At 40.9% G+C, this 18,111-nt stretch overlaps 1 protein-coding gene across 2 annotated transcripts in view; it reads left to right on the top strand.

Moving 5' to 3' along the window:
- Positions 1 to 18,111, top strand: part of SLC12A1 (solute carrier family 12 member 1) — an 82,704-nt gene that overhangs the window by 17,803 nt on the left and 46,790 nt on the right. For both annotated transcript variants that reach the window (XM_002917549.3, XM_002917551.3), the window contains exons 5-13: positions 1,404 to 1,543; positions 2,611 to 2,721; positions 4,624 to 4,735; positions 6,845 to 6,972; positions 10,703 to 10,787; positions 13,511 to 13,662; positions 14,804 to 14,911; positions 15,229 to 15,352; positions 17,111 to 17,212. In XM_002917549.3, the coding sequence (XP_002917595.1) occupies positions 1,404 to 1,543; positions 2,611 to 2,721; positions 4,624 to 4,735; positions 6,845 to 6,972; positions 10,703 to 10,787; positions 13,511 to 13,662; positions 14,804 to 14,911; positions 15,229 to 15,352; positions 17,111 to 17,212 (1,062 nt within the window). The remainder of the gene's footprint in view (positions 1 to 1,403; positions 1,544 to 2,610; positions 2,722 to 4,623; positions 4,736 to 6,844; positions 6,973 to 10,702; positions 10,788 to 13,510; positions 13,663 to 14,803; positions 14,912 to 15,228; positions 15,353 to 17,110; positions 17,213 to 18,111) is intronic.

Genomic DNA, 18,111 nt, shown 5'->3' with positions numbered 1-18,111 from the left:
CCATCTTCCCTCTCCCATTCCCTTTGGCTCCTGGGGCCACAACTTGGGTACCTTATCCAGGTTTCCCTACCCAGGGCCTTCTAAGAGCACCCTTCCCCCACAAACACACCTCCTCTCACAGCTTCCCCTGTCCCTCTCTCATTTTGACCAAGCCGAGTAACTGGCTAGCTAATTTGGTTAATGTCTTCTGGACAAAGGAGATAATGGGGATTTGCTCCACCCAGATAATTGTTACATTTCTAAGGAGAGCTTTGACCCTTTAACCCAAGGAGTTACTACAGTGGGGGAAATTCCTTTTCAGTAAAGATAGGTGTTTTGTTTTGTTTTGTTTGAGATGGGTTGTTTAGTGTCATTCCCCTACCAATTCTGCCCACCTCTAGGACTCGCTCAGTACAGGAAGTCATTAGTTTCCTGTGGTCTGGCACAGCGTCTAGCTACCTAGGCCTCTCAACACCCAGGCTTTTTTACCTGCTCTCACTACCGTCTAGGAGTAACCAGGGCGGCTCAGTCTTTCATGTGCACAGAAAGAAATTCACGGCCACGTATAGAACTATCTTCTCAAAGTCCAAAGGAGAAGCAATTGCTCCAAACCCTCCCTACCTTTCTTCCATTTGCCACCCCCATACACATATGAGTATTTGGCAATAATCATGCCTTCTTGAGCTAAAAACATAGAGAACCAATTCCAATTTATAGAGTGAATAATAATGTAGCACTATACGGATACCTTTTCTTTTTTAAGATTTATTTATTTATTTGGAGGGGAGGGGAAGAGGGAGAGAGAAACTTTAGCAGACTCTGAGCTGAAAGCAGAGGCCAATGTGGGGCTCAATCCCAGGACCCTGAGACCAGGACCTGAGCCGAAACCAAAAGTCGGCGCTCAATCAACTGCGCCAGCCCGTGGCCCTGTATAGAGATAACTTTTTATGCAGCAAATATATACCAGAAAAGTATACCAGAAAGGAAGTTAGGATGGCAATGATAAATTTCACCTACTTCAGCTTCTGCCTAGGCCCGCCTGTTCCTGGAAATTTCAAATATAAAATTTTACTTTGGTTACGTTATTGATTTGAACTCACCACTGAGTTTTTTTTTTTAGAAGGCAAAGCATTTTGTTTTGGTAAAGTTTGCTGTAGTCTTATTTGAAACATTTGTACACAATTGGGCTTCCATAAATCAGAAGTTACTAAGTCAGGGTAATTCTATTGTGTTTTATTATAGTTCTCAGAGTACAAAGAAAGGCTGGCTAACTTATTCATTAAAGTGATACAAGATTCTTAAAATTATTAGGAAGTTGCAATTTTTTATCAGAATAAAAATTATGCAAAATTATTTGGTCGTAGAACTTATGCAGTTCCCTTAGCAGTTCCTCAGAGTAAAGCATGTTCATTTTTTTGTTTTAGGTGGGGCCTACTACCTTATTTCCAGAAGCTTAGGACCCGAGTTCGGTGGGTCTATAGGCTTGATCTTTGCTTTTGCCAATGCAGTGGCTGTTGCTATGTATGTGGTGGGATTTGCTGAAACAGTGGTAGATCTTCTTAAGGTAATTAAAAGTTTCTCTTTTCTTCAGCCAAGTAAGATAATTTGGTTCATTTTGCCTTTTCAGGGCACGAGGGGATATCATTATGGCAAGATGAGAGAGGAAATAGATTTATTCTGTAGAATGTGGAAGCTGGATTTAGTTGAAGGAGCTCTAGGCTTAGCGTCAGAACTGGCTCAGAATCCTGGCTCTCATGTTTATCACCTGAGAGATTCTGGACCAGTCCCTCTGGTCACCCGAACGTTGTTTCTCAAATCTATCATAGGGGCTAATAATACTGTTCTATGTGTTTCATAGAAATGTGGCATTGAACAGATGAAATAATGTACATGGAATACTGTGTAAAATATGAAACGAAAGATAAGTAATGGGTGCTATTACGAGCAGCAAGATTACTACTGTGGTTACAGATTTCCAAAGGGAAAGACAGTTCAGACATTGGAGCAACTCACTGCAGAAAACTAAGCATTTCCTAGTTTAGGCGCGACTAGTCAGTCTGTCTGTGAGTGTGTTAACTAGCTGGTTACTAACTTCTCCTTTCATGGTAGTGATAGCATTCACTGAATTCAATTAGTAACAGTTACCTTTATTTGAAAATTAGGTGAGTAAAGGAGTGGATTATACAGTTCATAAGCTATGTGATCTTCAAGAAATGTGTGATCTGGTTTATGGAGTTTGTTGTTTAATTGAATAACGCTTATTTTCCAATATTCACATTGAAAACCACTCATTTTTATTTCTCTGAGATTCCCCTTGACACACAAAAATAGTCATTCTTCTGAAACAAAACATTGTATTTACATGTGCACATACTTACCTCAGTGCCACAATAGCTTTAAAAGCTGTGACTAGAATGAGCACCTAGAATTTCCACCTCCTAGCCTTGGCTACCATGGCCTATTATTATAGGACAAAATAATGCTAATCTCTGATTTAGGAGCACCTGTTTTTTCTATTATTCCCAATGGTCATCAGCGCACAGTATTTCTTCTTACTGTTCAATTCTACAACATACAGACCAAAAAAAGCTCTGTCTCTAACCATTTTAGTGATTTTTGTTGTTGTTCCAGGAGAGCAATTCAATGATGGTGGATCCAACCAACGACATCCGGATAATAGGCTCCATCACAGTGGTGATCCTTTTAGGAATTTCAGTAGCTGGAATGGAATGGGAAGCAAAGGTGATTCTCTCAAAATGATGTTATCAACCACTGCTGCTCGGGTCTTGACCAAATTGCAGGAATAGAACAAACCCCATATTCAAAAAGAATTGCTATTATTACTTGCTATGGCACAAGTTGCAGGTTAGCACTGGGGGAGCCCCAAGCCCTCCAAACACAAGGTCCAGGCAGTCGTGACTCCCCACTCATGTGTCACATGATTGGGCCTGCACTTTGTCCTTCTTTGTACTGTCATCATCGTGACAAAGACACCACGGTTGCTGCCATCTTCACACCCAGGCCCCTTGAGATCATAGCAACAGTCCATGCTAGAAACCTGTGTCTCTCAGTCCCACCCCTGGTGTCCCATTTTCCAGCTGACTGTGGGTGCTGAAGCCCATAGGAAATGGGCTTCTCCCACATGTGATGGGAGTGGGAATAGAGGCAGAAACTATCACTCTCCCCCGAGATGAAGTACTTCAGGAGTAAGTCCTGGAACTAGACAATATCTGGATTTAACTAGTAGGAATACAGTAAATTTCTGAATGACAGGAGCATGTCTTTTATCTGATTTATACCTCTACAGTGACTGGTATAATTGCAACTGGTTTTAAGTGCCTGGAGATACGGTATCTTGACCTCAAGAGGTCACCAAAGATTGAAAAGTGGCCAAACCCACCCACCTCCATGAGGCAATGAGAAACATTCTTATACAGTGTTTATTTGTGGATTATGCATTCACACATTAAACAAAAATTAATTCAGTGCTTATTATGCGCTGGGCATTCTGCTAGATACCGGATATTCAGTGATGACCCAAACAGGCACAATCCTGCCCCTAGTTGAACATATGGTCTATGGGGATATGAATAATGATGAAGTAGATAAACAAGTAAATATAGAATGGAAAATTGTGAAGGTGCTATAAAGGATATAAACAGGGCACTCAGATAAAATATAAGGGCACTCTACTTATAATGACTTTTTTCCCGGAAGGAGGCAATGTAGTTTCATAGCAGTAAGGGTAGGTTTAAAGCTCTGTTGCCACAGCACCTGGATTTGAATCTGGTTTACATCTGTATGACCTTGAGAAAATTGCCTAACCTCTCTGTGCTTCAGTTTCTTTATCTTTAAAATGATGATAACAATATTACCTACTTTGTTATTGGTGGTATTATTCATCTGAAAGAATACTGGTAAAGTGAAATCTGTCTGTTATTGTTAAGCCCTCAGTGAATGTTAGCTGTTATTATTTAGATTCAGTAGTCAAGAAAGTCCTGTCTAAGTGACTAAGACTTAAAGGAAGAGAAGAAGGAAATAGTTAAGTAAAGAGCGGGGAGAAGTGCATTCCCTACAGAGGGAACAGCATATGGGAATGCCAAGAAATAGACCCTTGAAATGTCCGCAGGGGGAGAAGGGGGATAAAGAAAGACAATTTGATTGGTCAATATCGCAAACCGCGTGTGCTGGGTGCACACTGGTGGCCCAACGTCAGGTGCACGAGGCATCATGGGAACTCTATGAATTCTTGTGTTATTAATGCAACTCCTGTTGGATTTCCTGGGAAAGGAAGGAATCCATAGGCACTCTGCCCAGAAAAGAAATAATTCTATCGCGATAAAATTTTGGGCTCCATTTATATTCCTAAGGGCACTGCAGTAAGTCACTCACCTAGTACTTGGAATATTCAAGTCCCCAAGCATGTGCTCCCTTTAAAAATGTAACTTCTACACTCAGGTCAGATAAGGCTTGTTAAGATGCCATTCTATAAGATACACTATTATTTACTCTGGGTAGTAGTTTTAATCAGAATAACCAGATAGAGTCTTTGTCCAGTGGACTTTCAGTGGACATGACTTTTGTAATTATGTAAAAAGTTGTTAAGTAATTCTAAGTTGGTCTCCTTTTACTTTGCCATTCCAGGCTCAGGTGATACTTTTGGTCATTCTCCTCATTGCTATTGCAAACTTCTTCATCGGAACCGTCATTCCATCCAACAATGAGAAGAAGTCCAGAGGTTTCTTTAACTACCAAGGTACGTGTGACAAAGGAGTTGCTTTGCAATCAATGGTTCTCCACTGCCCGCCTCCATCACCACCCCTCTGACCCCCAAGGCAGCCATTTGAATCCCAGTGTGATCCAGGGAAGAGCCTGGGTTTGGACTCAGGAGATCCAGAGTAAGTCTCAACTCTGATGCTTGGCAGCTAGACCGGTCACCCAACATGTTTGGGGCTCAGATTTCCCTGCTGAAGTGTGGGTGATAACAGCTTCCTGAGGGAATTTTCGAGAAGTAAATAAAATAGTGGACGCAAAAGTGCTTTGAAAACCTTCAAGGGTGGGACAAATCGTTGTTTCCATCAAATAGTAGAAGCGGAGTTGTACATGCAAGGAAAGAGAACATGGTTCGTACAACTTGTTCGACCCTTGAGAACACTAAAGCCAAACATGGCCATTTTCCTGTTAGACTTTTTCTTTTCTTTTCTTTTTCTTTTTTTTTTTTTAAGATTTTACTTTTAAGTAATCTCTACACCCAACATGGGGCTCAGACTCACAATCTGGAGATCAAGAGTCATACACACCACCTCCGGAGCCAGCCAGGTGCCCCCCGATAAACTTTTCTGCACCTTGAGTATCTCTAGCCTTACTTAGTTAAGTATCACTGTCCGGTTTTCAAGCACAAGAGATTGTAGGAGTTGGCGTAGCATCCTGAGCGGATGTCACCAAGCATGACATTCTACTCCACCTATGCATACCTTCCTAGTTTTCCACTCAAGCTTACTCAAGAATCCACTGCTGAGATTTAAAAAATATTTCCCTTCATCATTTATTCAGTTGTTACTGTCTGTTTTCTTTTGGTATCAGATCACCTCTTTCTTCCTGATTCTTTTTCTTTGTAAATTTTGTCTTGTTTGCTTTGCATGTTAACACCCTTTTCCTTTCTGTGCTTTTCCCTCCTTCTAGCTCCTACTGTATTTTTTCTGATGCCTTAAATTTTCTTTCCTTGTTTTTGCATCATCCCAGATTCTTTTGTTCGTGTTTTTCTTCCCTCCTGTTCTGTTTTTCTTCTACATTGTTCCCTTCTCACTTAAGTAATTTGTTGAGACCCCACGGGATAGTATTATTTTATGACTAAAGTTCCTTGCTACTATTATTCTCCTATAGAGGAAAATTTGGTATAGAATTTAAAATCTAATCTCTGGGGGCACCTGGGTGGCACAGCGGTTAAGCGTCTGCCTTCGGCTCAGGGCGTGATCCCGGCATTGTGGGATCGAGCCCCACATCAGGCTCCTCTGCTATGAGCCTGCTTCTTCCTCTCCCACTCCCCCTGCTTGTGTTCCCTCTCTCGCTGGCTGTCCCTATCTCTGTCGAATAAATAAATAAAATCTTTAAAAAAAAATAAAATAAAATCTAATCTCTGGGAGCAAGGAATGGGAAAGTTGGGGGCGCCTAGGTGGCATAGTCATTAAGCGTCTGCCTTCGGCTCAGGGCGTGATCCCGGCGTTGTGGGATCGAGCCCCACATCAGGCTTCTCTGCTGGGAAGCCTGCTTCTTCCTCTCCAACTCCCCCTGCTTGTGTTCCCTCTCTTGCTGGCTGTCTCTCTCCATCAAATAAATAAATAAAATCTTAAAAAAAAAAAAAGTCCATTAAAAAAAAAAGGCGTGGGAAAATTAGAACATAAGTAGCAAAATTTTAAGATAGTTTCACCCACAAGTTGCTCCTACAATTTAAAAAAATAAGCATAGAAAAACTGTGTGTTGGTAAGAGTATTTATTCACATAAGAAAGGAGTTGTGTATGTGGAGGGCAGTGTGTGTGGTATATTTGTGAATACGCCAGCATGGTCATGAGAAAAATTCTCCATTTCCTTCTTTTTTCAGTCTTCTAGATTCAAAACAGACAGGAGGCCTGGGTCTCTGTTGGCACAAAAAATTTTTCAAAGCTGTTCTAGAGATCAGCTACATACATATACTGTTGGCAAATATTGACAAGAGGCTTATCAAGAGTATGCCAGCATCTTCAAATTCATTCCATTTAGAATATAGGGACCCACTTACATGATACATTGATAGAAGCTAAAGGTAACTGTATCTCCTTTTCTGTAAAGAACGTCTGCATGATAATATTCTCATTATTTGTGTTGCAGCATCAATATTTGCGGAAAATTTTGGGCCAAGCTTCACGAAAGGTGAAGGCTTCTTCTCTGTCTTTGCCATTTTTTTCCCAGCAGCTACTGGAATTCTTGCTGGAGCCAACATCTCGGGAGACTTAGAGGTACGTCGTTTTCCTCTGCTTTTGTAATCCCGGGAAGCGGTGGTGCTGTTGGTGAGCCCCGCGAGCTATAGAGGTCAACAGTGACCATAGTTCTCTACCAATGGTAAAACCAAAATTTCTGGAAGGGTCCCTGGTATTTACAAGTTCTCTCTTCTAATGCCAAAATTTTTAATGCCAGACCATTCTACTTCAGATAGTCCTTCCCAAAGTTTTATTCAGTGATATTGGAAGGATAGAGAATATTAACAGTGTATAACATTTCCAACAAAATGAATATAGCTCAGTGAAAAAAATATCAGCACCAACCTTTCTTTTTTTAAACACCTAAGGAACAAAACCACATAACATCCAGGAAAAATAAAGCAAAACTAAACACCTCACCCACTCCCCCCAAAAATCACTTTACTATGAATTTTTATGTCATTAAATTCAGAGATACATTCACTCGTTTAATTGGTATTTATTTAGCACTGCATTCATATTACTTTATGTTCAGTACTGTAAGGAGTGCTATGTTAGAATATTGGTTTGAATGTTTTATAAAAGACTGGTAGCAGTGACCTAAACAAAATAGAAGTTTATTTTTCTAGTGGATAAAAATCTGAGCTCATAGGCCATGCAGTGGAATAAGGAAAGTATGCTCCAAATGGTAGCCCAGGATCCCATATGACCTCTCTTGATTTACCACTCCCTTGGGATTTGCCCTCACCTGCAAGGTCCAAGGTGACTGGTCACTTCAAGATCATGTTCCAGCCCACAGGAAGAGGAGTATGGAATAGAGGGCAAGCAATTCCTGGAGCTTGCATGTATTACTTCTGCTGCCATTCCATTGGCCAGAATTTAGTCTCTGTGACCTTGCCTAGTTGCAAAGAAGGCTGGGAAATGTAGTCTCTATCTGGGCAGCCATGTGCCTAGAATCTTCGGGAATTCTTGTGTCAAAAGGAGGAAGGTGGGAATGGATATTAGGGGAGAGTAAAGAGTCCCTACCGTATACAAAAAAGAAGACACAGGTTTCATGTCAATACATTCATAATCAACTTTGGAAGACAAGAAATATTTGTAAGAGCCATGAAGAGACATGTATAAGTGAAAATCATATGTACTGTCTAAATAAATTGTGAGATAAACATAATAAACAGATAATTGTTAAGTCCAGGATGATTTCCTCAGGGACGTTACTTTGAAGTGTGAACTTAGAGCAAAAGCTCAATACTGACTATTGGTGAGAAAATATAAGGGTATTCCAGGTAGAGAAGACAAAAGAACAGTCAGACAAGAGGATACAGGAAACAGTAAGGGATCCCTCGCAGTTTACCTGGAGAAGCCCTGACGAGGCTGGATGACCTTATAAGGACCTTACAAGGGGAAATCTCCATTGGTGGGACCAGAGCAAGAGGTGCTTACCCTGGGATGTAAGTCCGTGAGAGTGGGGACCTGCCTTTGGTTCTATTCACTGATGCCTCCTCACAGCTAGGAAGCTTTCAATAAATATTTATTGAATGAATGAATAACGGCATTTCAATTTGTCACATTAGGGACCACAGTGCTATGTTAAATTCTTGAGCTGAGATATGGCATAAAATAGATTAGGTGGAGGCTCAGAAAACTAAGTAACTTGTTCAAAATGATTCTAGTAGTTAAGTATCACTGCTTAACGAAACTTAGCTATGGAGGTGGAGCTGCCGGCTTTTCAGGTTTGGAAAAGTGTCAGAGGTCACTGATCTAAAGTTCTGCAAACTGTAAACACACATTTAAATGAAAGAATATTGTTCTTTCCTTAGAAACAAGTTCGTATTAGATACTTAGTCATCAGTTCAGCTCAGCCAACACTTACAGAATGCCTGCTGACGCCAGGCACTGGGGAAGCAAAGAAGAGCTCAGTCCTCCCTTCAAGTTGCTCATGGTCTAAGGCGAAGTCAGACTTAATCCCTCTGATTTCATGAGAAGCAGGAACAGAATCATGTGCAAGATGCAAGATTGGGATGTGGTTGATGCTCAAAAAACAATAATCTAACAGATTGCTTGTGTATTCTGTCTTAAGAAAAAATATATAACATCTAATAAAGAAAGGTGAAGGAAGGTTAGATTTTTAGGTTACAGCTGGGGAGATGGAAATTAACATTTAGAGTGAAACCTAAGAATTGTCAGAGTCCTGGTCTCTGTTTAGGGGAAGGGGACCCAGAGCAGACGGTGTGAATATATGATCATACATTAAGATACTGACATCCTAATTTATATTGGGTCAAGTCTGACCCTCTTGTAAATTCTGAGTAAGTAATTTCAGAGTTTGTAGCAACATGAAAAACTAAGTTTTCATGTTTGAGGTGCATGACTGCCTTCCGCCTTAATGCCTCTTATCTTTATATACATTTCTTTCTTCTCATTTAATTTAATCTTCCCATTTCACTCAGATCACAAGAAATAGTTAATAAAATAAAACTTGAAACATACCTTGAATTGGGAGATTAAGGGGTGCCCATTTCAGCCACAGTTACCTTCTTCTTCCTTCGACATGCTGTTCAACTGCACGCATTAGGCAAAATCACTTTTGCAGACAATAGTTTGGAAGAGGAGGCTAGTTATGAATGCAGCAGAACCACCCTATATGCAAATATTCCTAGAAGAGTGGGAAGGAATCAATGACCACAGAGTGGCTCCATAGGGCTGACTTACCCCCATTAAGGGCAGATTCGCTTGTATAGTAATTTCCAGCTGTTGGGGTGGAAATTTATCATAAGTTGGCCTCTCTGATGGATTTGATCAGCAGATTTAAGTTAAAAACAAAAACAAAAAAGCTCAAACTTTGACTGCATTTATTGCTTATTTGTATTGATACATCTCAGGTCCTCTGGTGGGGGAACAAATATCTACTGAGATTGTGCCTCCTTCAATTCAATATTTATTGATTCCTACTATATGCCAAGCACTGTCTTGTATAAGCAAGAATACACTGAAATCTTCATTTAATAACCCCTGTTAAGTTGAATTCAATTATTAAGAAGCTATGCTGCTTGGAAATTGATGATGCTATGATTTAGCCCCATTTTAGGGTATAAAATGGTATGTTATATATGATGTGAGCTCAGCCCAGTGAATTTATATACATGCATAAGGAAAAGAAAAGCCCATTTTCTGGTATAAGCTTAAATTTGCCTCTTTCTTTATGCCTACTTATGGAAATCAAATATCTCTCACTGCAGTCATTCCTGAACTAGATTCCAAATGGGAAATTTGAGGGATTGGAGAACTTAGCAGATCATCCTTTTTGCTTCAAAGTTATTTTTTTTTTAAGGCAAGCCTAAGCTCAGTACAAAACTTATACCCACACACAGATATTTTCAAGGTGCATCAACGTGTAGGGCGTGTTTGCATCTTTCCCCTAATTACTTTAAGATTTGATATAACCGCATGAAATTCACAGGAGATCAAGGGGAGGGAGACGCATTAATGAGGGGGCTAACTGGTCTACTCTTCTATAAGAACTCTGTCCTGGACAGTTAGAGATCTCGTCTATTCAGCACAAAGTTCTAGAAATTTCTTTAATTACCCTGAACACCTGTTATTTGTCCAAAAAGAACTCAGGCTCACCACTTTGCCATTGCTTAATCTTTTCTTCCGAACCTGCCTCAGGAAGGGTAGCCTTAACATTTGAAATACGGTAAGAGCGCCAAGTCATTTCTGTTTCTTACTCCACCCTGTCTCTTCATCCCGCCATGTTATTTCTTCAAAGGATCCCCAGGATGCCATCCCCAGAGGAACCATGCTGGCCATTTTCATCACCACCGTCGCCTACATAGGAGTTGCTATTTGTGTAGGTAAGTTGTATGTCTCTGGTGTCAGAATGCCGGAATTACAAGGAGTCTGATTGTCCTTCATGTCCAGTGAGCTTTTGGTACGTCATAAGTAGAAAGTTTTTTCAAAAGACAACATTTTTAATTCCCTTCCTGGGTGCTTTAGGGGTTTGAATGCAGTTAAGCTGTAATACAGGTGTCTCTGGGTCAGGGCTAGGGTCGAGTTCATTGGATTGTTACTCTACCTGAACACAAAGGGAATCCCATTTAGCTACACTAGGTGATAATCCCACTGCCAAAGAAGCCACCACTCCCAGCATCCACCTCCCTTGCCCTGGGAGGCAGGTGAGAAACAGAGCAAGAGAAAAGAAGCCAGAAATAAAACAAAACAAAAACAAAAACAAAAGCCTTAGGTATGTATGAAAGGCATAGAATTGATGGTTCTATCTCCTCCTTGCACAACTGTCCTTAATATGGAAATGTCACTGTCACCAGTTGGCAAGAAATCAGAACAAGACCCAGCTGCCAGCAGGGTGGGTGGTCAGCCCCCACATTGCTCAGGAAGCAGAAAATACGTGGCTGCACCTGCTGTTCCTAAGCTGACTTTCGTTCCACCTGCTGCCTGCAGCCACACCTCCTCCTGGCTGGGGGTCACCTCCTGCTTATGCCATAGTAGGAGAGGAAGAAATGTGGAACATTCGGAGAAGAAAACTCTTTTCTGTGCACACTAGGGAATATAGCTCCCCACTGCTGAAGCCCGAATGACCATTTTACCGAAGGGCACATCCCAATTGTACTCTGCTTAAAGGAAATTGGGGAAGTGCATTTATCTTACCTTGGTTTCTGGAGAGAAAAGCAAAAACAGTTAACTTAGATTCTCGTTTCTCTCACTGTCTCTTATTTGAGGAAATTGGATAATGTTAGCTATATTGCTGTGACATTTCCAAGTTTAGTTACATGTAAAGAGATTTTATTCCAATACTTTAGAAAATTGACACATTTTAAATGACATTGAAATCACCTTAAGGAAAATTTCCCAAATGGTTTCCTATCTCATACAGTGCAAAAATGAAGGAATGAGTAAAGTTATAGACCTGATTTCAAAGATTCTTCCAGTTTTTGCCTGGGGGAAAATTCCATTTCTATATTTTTCCCTGGCGAGGAGAGTAGTCATGGGGTCCATGGCCTGTCATTAGTGCAAGTTATGGCTCATGGCTTGGCTTCATGGAAATTTAGGGAGATGTATTATGCAGAAGCCAAAATATATGATTCCAAAAAGTCAGCTCAACATAAATGAACAATGCAAAAGGTAAAATCTGGAACAGATGGTTTTGCTTGGTAACCAACATTCATAATTTCAACTGTTTAAGCAGAGGCTAGGAGGCCTCAAGGCTATGTAAGCAGGATTCCTGTACTGATTATCTTAAATGACTCTTCCAACTCAAAGATCCTATTGTTTTTAAGTCTTTTACAGATTCACAGGATATGAATTCCATGGATAAAATTGAGGGTTCCCATTAGTACCTGTCACTGGGACCTCTCTTAAAGTTATTAGGGGCGCCTGGGTGGCACAGCGGTTAAGCGTCTGCCTTCGGCTCAGGGCGTGATCCCGCGTTCTGGGATCGAGCCCTACATCAGGCTCCTCCACTATAAGCCTGCTTCTTCCTCTCCCACTCCCCCTGCTTGTGTTTCCTTTCTCGCTGGCTGTCTCTATCTCTGTCGAATAAATAAATAAAATCTTTAAAAAAAAAAAAAGTTATTAGCAAGGAATGAAAACTCAGACCAGCCGAAGTTTGAAAAGCAAAGTGAACAGTTTTATTGGTTGGGATTTAGTTTGTGAAATACTTATCCTGAAGGTAATTCAGAAAAGTTCCTACATATTTGCCACATATATTCTTATATTTCAGTAGTCCGATCAAATACATAGTGGCAGAGATTATGGTTACAAAATTCATAAGGAAAGTCAGTTTAAAAAAATATATATATCAAGGATCTTTATAAAGTTCATAACTCCATTTCTAGGAATCTATCCTAGAGAAATATTTCGAAATAGAGAAGAAAAAATTGTGCACAAAGATGTTCATCATAGAATGTTTATAATGGAAAATAACAAATACCAAAATGGATAAAAGTAATGGAATAAACTGATATTTGATAGAATATTATTTGACCATTAATATTACCAAAGAAATCTCAATATTTTATCCCCATTTTCTTTATTATTTAAACCTTTAAAATTCCATAGAAAGTGGAATTATAACTGTTTAAAAAATTATGCAAGGACTACCATCAGTTGAAAACAAGGGCTCAGTTCTCTTAATTGCCGGAATTCAATAATGCCATCCCTTAGTTCTCTCACAGATGAGGAAATAAATCCTTCTACCTGAAAAACACCTAGTCAGTAACCCCAAGCCAGATATATGGTTTAAATATTATGTGCAGAGCACTGCCATGAGCATTTCAGAAAGTCAGGGATGGAGAGTTCCAACCCCCAAGTGTCTGTATTACAAAGTTGTAGGTGAGAGCTTGGACCTAAACTCCCCAAGGCAGTGGAAGTGGCAGACTGTCAGAGAGAGGGGGCGCTCTCGAGCCTCTGAGGATGGGAACCTCCAGGCACCATGTCCCCAGGATGGCAAGAGAGGATGGCAGTAGACCTACTCAGACTCAAAGTAAGCTATGTTTTCGGGAGAAAACCCCATGGAGCAGAACCCTTTTAAAGAACTGATGAGCCACGGTTGTTTCCCCAGGGGCCTGTGTGGTCCGAGACGCCACCGGGAGCATGAATGACACCATCATTTCTGGAATGAACTGCAATGGTTCAGCAGCCTGTGGGTTGGGCTATGACTTCTCAAGATGTCGACATGAACCATGTCAATATGGGCTGATGAACAATTTCCAGGTTTGAAAGGAAAAAAAAATGTGTATTGCTATTGTTTTCATTTGTAGAATGTCACACATAGAATAATGAAACTTCTGACTTTGAAACTCATTGATTATTGGTCCATTTGAATTCAGCAAGGAACAATTCATGCATGACGGAAGGGAGCCCTGTAGACATTACTGGGCGGCAAATCCTGGGGTTACATTTACTGTGGTGGGGAGAGAATAGGCGGTTGTATGAATTGCATCGCCAGGGAAAGATTATCACCTGACAAATTGCATCTTCTAATCAATGGTGCAAAATTTCATGGTAGCAAAAAGGGGAGACTTAGATTGTTAGTATTTGGAATGCACTTTGTGCATGGATCTCAGTTTTGGGAAAGCCCCTGATATGGTCCCGGCGTGCCTGGAAAACAAGGTCAAGAGGGAAATTGTGAGTGGCAGACGGGGAGGTAAATGAGGGGGATGGAACAAGGGAAGTTGGGAAAACTTGGAACTTGAAACATCAATTTGTCCGAATGATTGGTGAGTGGAGGGAGAGGTAAATTTGTCATGAAGGCTTCATTCATCTATTTTAACAACCAACAAAGTGAAATTAACTCAGCTGAAGTTATTATTCCAAAATATGACTTAAATTGATAGAATCTCATGATGTCTCAGATCAAGAATTATATTTAATGAGCACAGAGAATGTTTGAAAAGGCTTTATGTGCAGGAAGAAGAAAGGCAAAAGCTTTTCAAAAGACTGGTAAACAGCTGAGCCCTCCCCAAACCTTATTAAAATACCACTTTCTGCTCAATACAATTTCCCATCATCAAAGAAACATATGCCCACAACGAAGGGGGGAAATGTCAAAGTCCTTGAAACCATTTCCTTCTTTAGTCTTTCCAGTATCTTCTGGATGTATTGTGGTGAGCATTTCCTCTTTTTATGAACAACGACAAAACGGCCATTTCCATTTAAAAAAAAAACCCACAAATACTAAAGAACTTGAGAATGAAGCAGGGGCGGGAATCTGGTCAGAAGCAATTAGCTTATAAAGGAGATTCCAAATCACGGAAAGTGGAAGGGAAAACACTTGCACGAGATTTTGGCTTTGTTTGTTTGTTTTTTAATTGTCTGTTGGATGAGTCTCCTCACTCGAACGTCTTTTCTCAAGGTCATGAGCATGGTGTCAGGGTTCGGCCCCCTCATCACGGCTGGCATCTTTTCTGCAACGCTCTCCTCAGCCTTGGCCTCCCTCGTCAGCGCACCCAAAGTGTTCCAGGTGATAGAGGCCAAGAGCACGTGCTTCTCCCTACGTCTGTTTCCACTGATGGTGGATCAAGCTGAAATATTCGTTCTCACCAGCAATCATTTTCCATCATTTTCTGAAACAGTTTAACGTTTGCATCTGGTTCAAACGCTGTCTACCACATAGTCGAGGTTGATTCAAATAATACAAAGAATGATAGAGTGCAGTGTTGACTTGTGCCTATGCTGTGTATCACTTCATCTTTCTCCGAATCTTCTCGTTTGAATCACTAAGGGAAAATGGCTGTGCATAGATATAAATGATGAATTTCTCCTCTTCTTTTCCGTTAGGCTCTGTGCAAGGACAACATCTACAAAGCCCTGCAGTTCTTTGCGAAAGGATATGGGAAAAACAATGAACCCCTGAGAGGATACTTCCTCACTTTCGTGATAGCCATGGCGTTCATTCTCATTGGTTCGTAGTTCTCTTGTGCTTACTGAAAGCCAAAGAATTCTTCTGATTACTGATAGCGTTTTCCTTTTAGCTTGAAGAATTACCTGTTTTCTGTTTAATATCCCAATTGGGAATATTGAAGTCTGTTTAAGAAGGAAAGGAGGAATCCTCGTGTGTAGAGGGCCTTTGAGGACTTGAGGTAGACTTTGGACTTTAATCTCTTCTTTCAATCTGAATGTTGGAAATCCATCCAACTAAATGCAACTGAATCCTTCCTCCAAGCTGCCCGGTATCCTCTCATTCCAAAGCTTTCCCCAGCTGCCACCTGTCTCTACATCTCCTGGCCTGACAGCTAGCAGGAGAATTGAAGTGTCGTTTACAAAACGTGGTCCATTGACAGCCTATATCAGAATCAGAATCCCTTGGGGTTTGTTAATGTGCTGAGTTTTTCACACCCAGCCCTGGAGTAGAATCCGAGTCCCTGGGGATAAGGAATCTGCATGTATACAAGCTTCTCAAGAGATTTGTAGACCACTGAGGTTAGAAAACCACTTGCCCAGACTATCATCTCAGCTCCCTCTCCCTGAGCAATATACAAACAGCTGCATAATCGTAGAGAGCACATTTATCAGCTTTAGCCTGCACATTCCTCGTTCCTTCCTAAGGTGCCACCTTTGCTGGTGAACGTATCAGAGGAAAAGAAGCAAAAGGCAAGGCCATGGTAACTCTGTCTAGAAGGGCAGAGCCTTCCTCAGTGCAGTGGGGCCAAACAATAAAGGCTCCTCGTCATCATAAACTCAGAAAGTGACTGGAATGCTTGAATCCTCATAAGATTTCTACAAGGTTGAAGAGGGGAACAATATGACTGTGTTTGGTAGATTTTTTAAAAAATTAAACAAAAAGCGATTATGTGTAGAAACGTTTCCATGACATAAAGACCTTAGATCATTGCCCTACAATGCATTTATGTGATTAAATAGCCAAAGTTTAAAAAATTGTATAAATTAAATATTATCCTTAAAAATTACTCAGAACAACATAGATGAGCTTCATGGCACAAGCTTCATGGCGGCTATTTTTGCCTACTTCCTTGCTGGCATCCATGATCTAGAATCATACCCAGCTGCCACCTGCATTTGCATCACTGAGGTTGATAAATGAGAATGCTTCTAAATTATTTCTTATACAGCAAACTATTCAGCTAGGATTAAATTATACTGGATCTTTAGCTACTGGGGTAAACATTTTTTTGGCAAACCTTGAGAGGTAGAACTCTCTAGAAATGTTAAGAAAAGGGCAAAGGACTAGCAAGAGTTCTGAGAGTCAGGGAGAGCAAGTTGGACATAGAGATTTCCAATTAGGCATTTCCGGTGCCCCAGTATTTAATCTGTCGCCCTGCAGAGTTTTTCGCTTGTATCCACAGCAGAGAAAGAGTGCAGGATTTGGGACCTCTGGAAGAGCGACAGGGGAGTTTATCATCTGTCCAGTGGCCAAACCCTCTACCCACTCTCGTTTGAATATTTGCTAGGTTGAGGTCTTGTCTATTGTCTATTTTCTCATTGGGAGGTTTTTCTTGCTCCTTGCTTTATGGAAACCCTGACTGAGAACATATCTTTAAATGAATGCAATCCCAAAGAAAAATCGCTAACTTCTTAAACTTTGACAGAAGCTAGCTATGTTTTCAATTTCCAAATAAAGTCAAGCTTCCAGGCTCTGACAGCTGTTCAGCCCCTGGTCTCATCACTCACACGGACATGCTCACTTCTGCTTTGTTCACAGCGGAACTGAACACCATCGCCCCCATCATCTCCAACTTCTTCCTGGCCTCATACGCACTTATTAATTTCTCCTGCTTCCATGCCTCATATGCCAAATCTCCGGGTAAGTTGACTCTTGGAAGCTAGAAGAAGCCTAGGCAGACAGTTAGTTTGTCTCAATAAGATGAAATAAGTCCGTGAAAAGTGCTCAATCTGTGTTCATATGTATCCTTATATCCTAGTGGGCAGCGTAATCCACTTTATTTTGGTGAGTTGGGGAGGGGGGTGATTTCTGAAATAGAAAAAGAATCATTTGAGCAATGGCCTTTTTGACCAACCGTAAAGTCAATTTTCTCCTGCGGCAATAAATTATTCATTGCAAGAGAAACCACATTTATTTCAGCAGTAGAAAAACATGACTATTTATTTCCAGGGTGAAAGTGACCACAGAAGTGGAATAAATGTATATATTTGAAACTTCCTTTCTATCAATTTGTTTCCTGCCCATGGTGCAGAAGAGAAGGATGAGTAGTTCCCATAATTACCTGCTGAGTCACAGTCAATGCAGATTCGTGCTGAAGTCAGTGACATCCCTGCCCTCCGCAGACTGTGGTCGAAGGAGGTGCAGAATTTCACACCAAAGAACCTTCCCTATCTCGCCACCTCTCACCTCTTCCTCGCTTTCATTGGCTATTAGAATTCCTTCTCCCTTTCCACTAGAATAAATACTCATCACTATTGACCTTCAGAAAGTTCTTCACCACGAGGGCCTTTATCAGGGATATAAACACATTTCCACTCTGTTAGGGCCTGCTGTGGTCTCCAGCCTCCTTCAGAAAACCTGCTGCCAGTAAGACAAAATATGGATGGGAGGGAAGCTTCCATCCACCCAAGGCCACTAGGCTCCAGGAGATAACGGAGGAATTTTTATTTCTGTTGTGTTGTCTTCTTTTAAGCAGAGAACAGAAAGTTCTAGTTAGTGAATACAAGTCATAGAAATGTGAGCGTCTGTGTCATGTTATG

This window comes from Ailuropoda melanoleuca, chromosome 5, assembly GCF_002007445.2.
Source record: "Ailuropoda melanoleuca isolate Jingjing chromosome 5, ASM200744v2, whole genome shotgun sequence".
Lineage (NCBI taxonomy): Eukaryota > Metazoa > Chordata > Mammalia > Carnivora > Ursidae > Ailuropoda > Ailuropoda melanoleuca.
The sequence above is the reverse complement of the archived record's forward strand: the minus strand, read 5'-3'. Positions and strand labels throughout refer to the sequence as shown.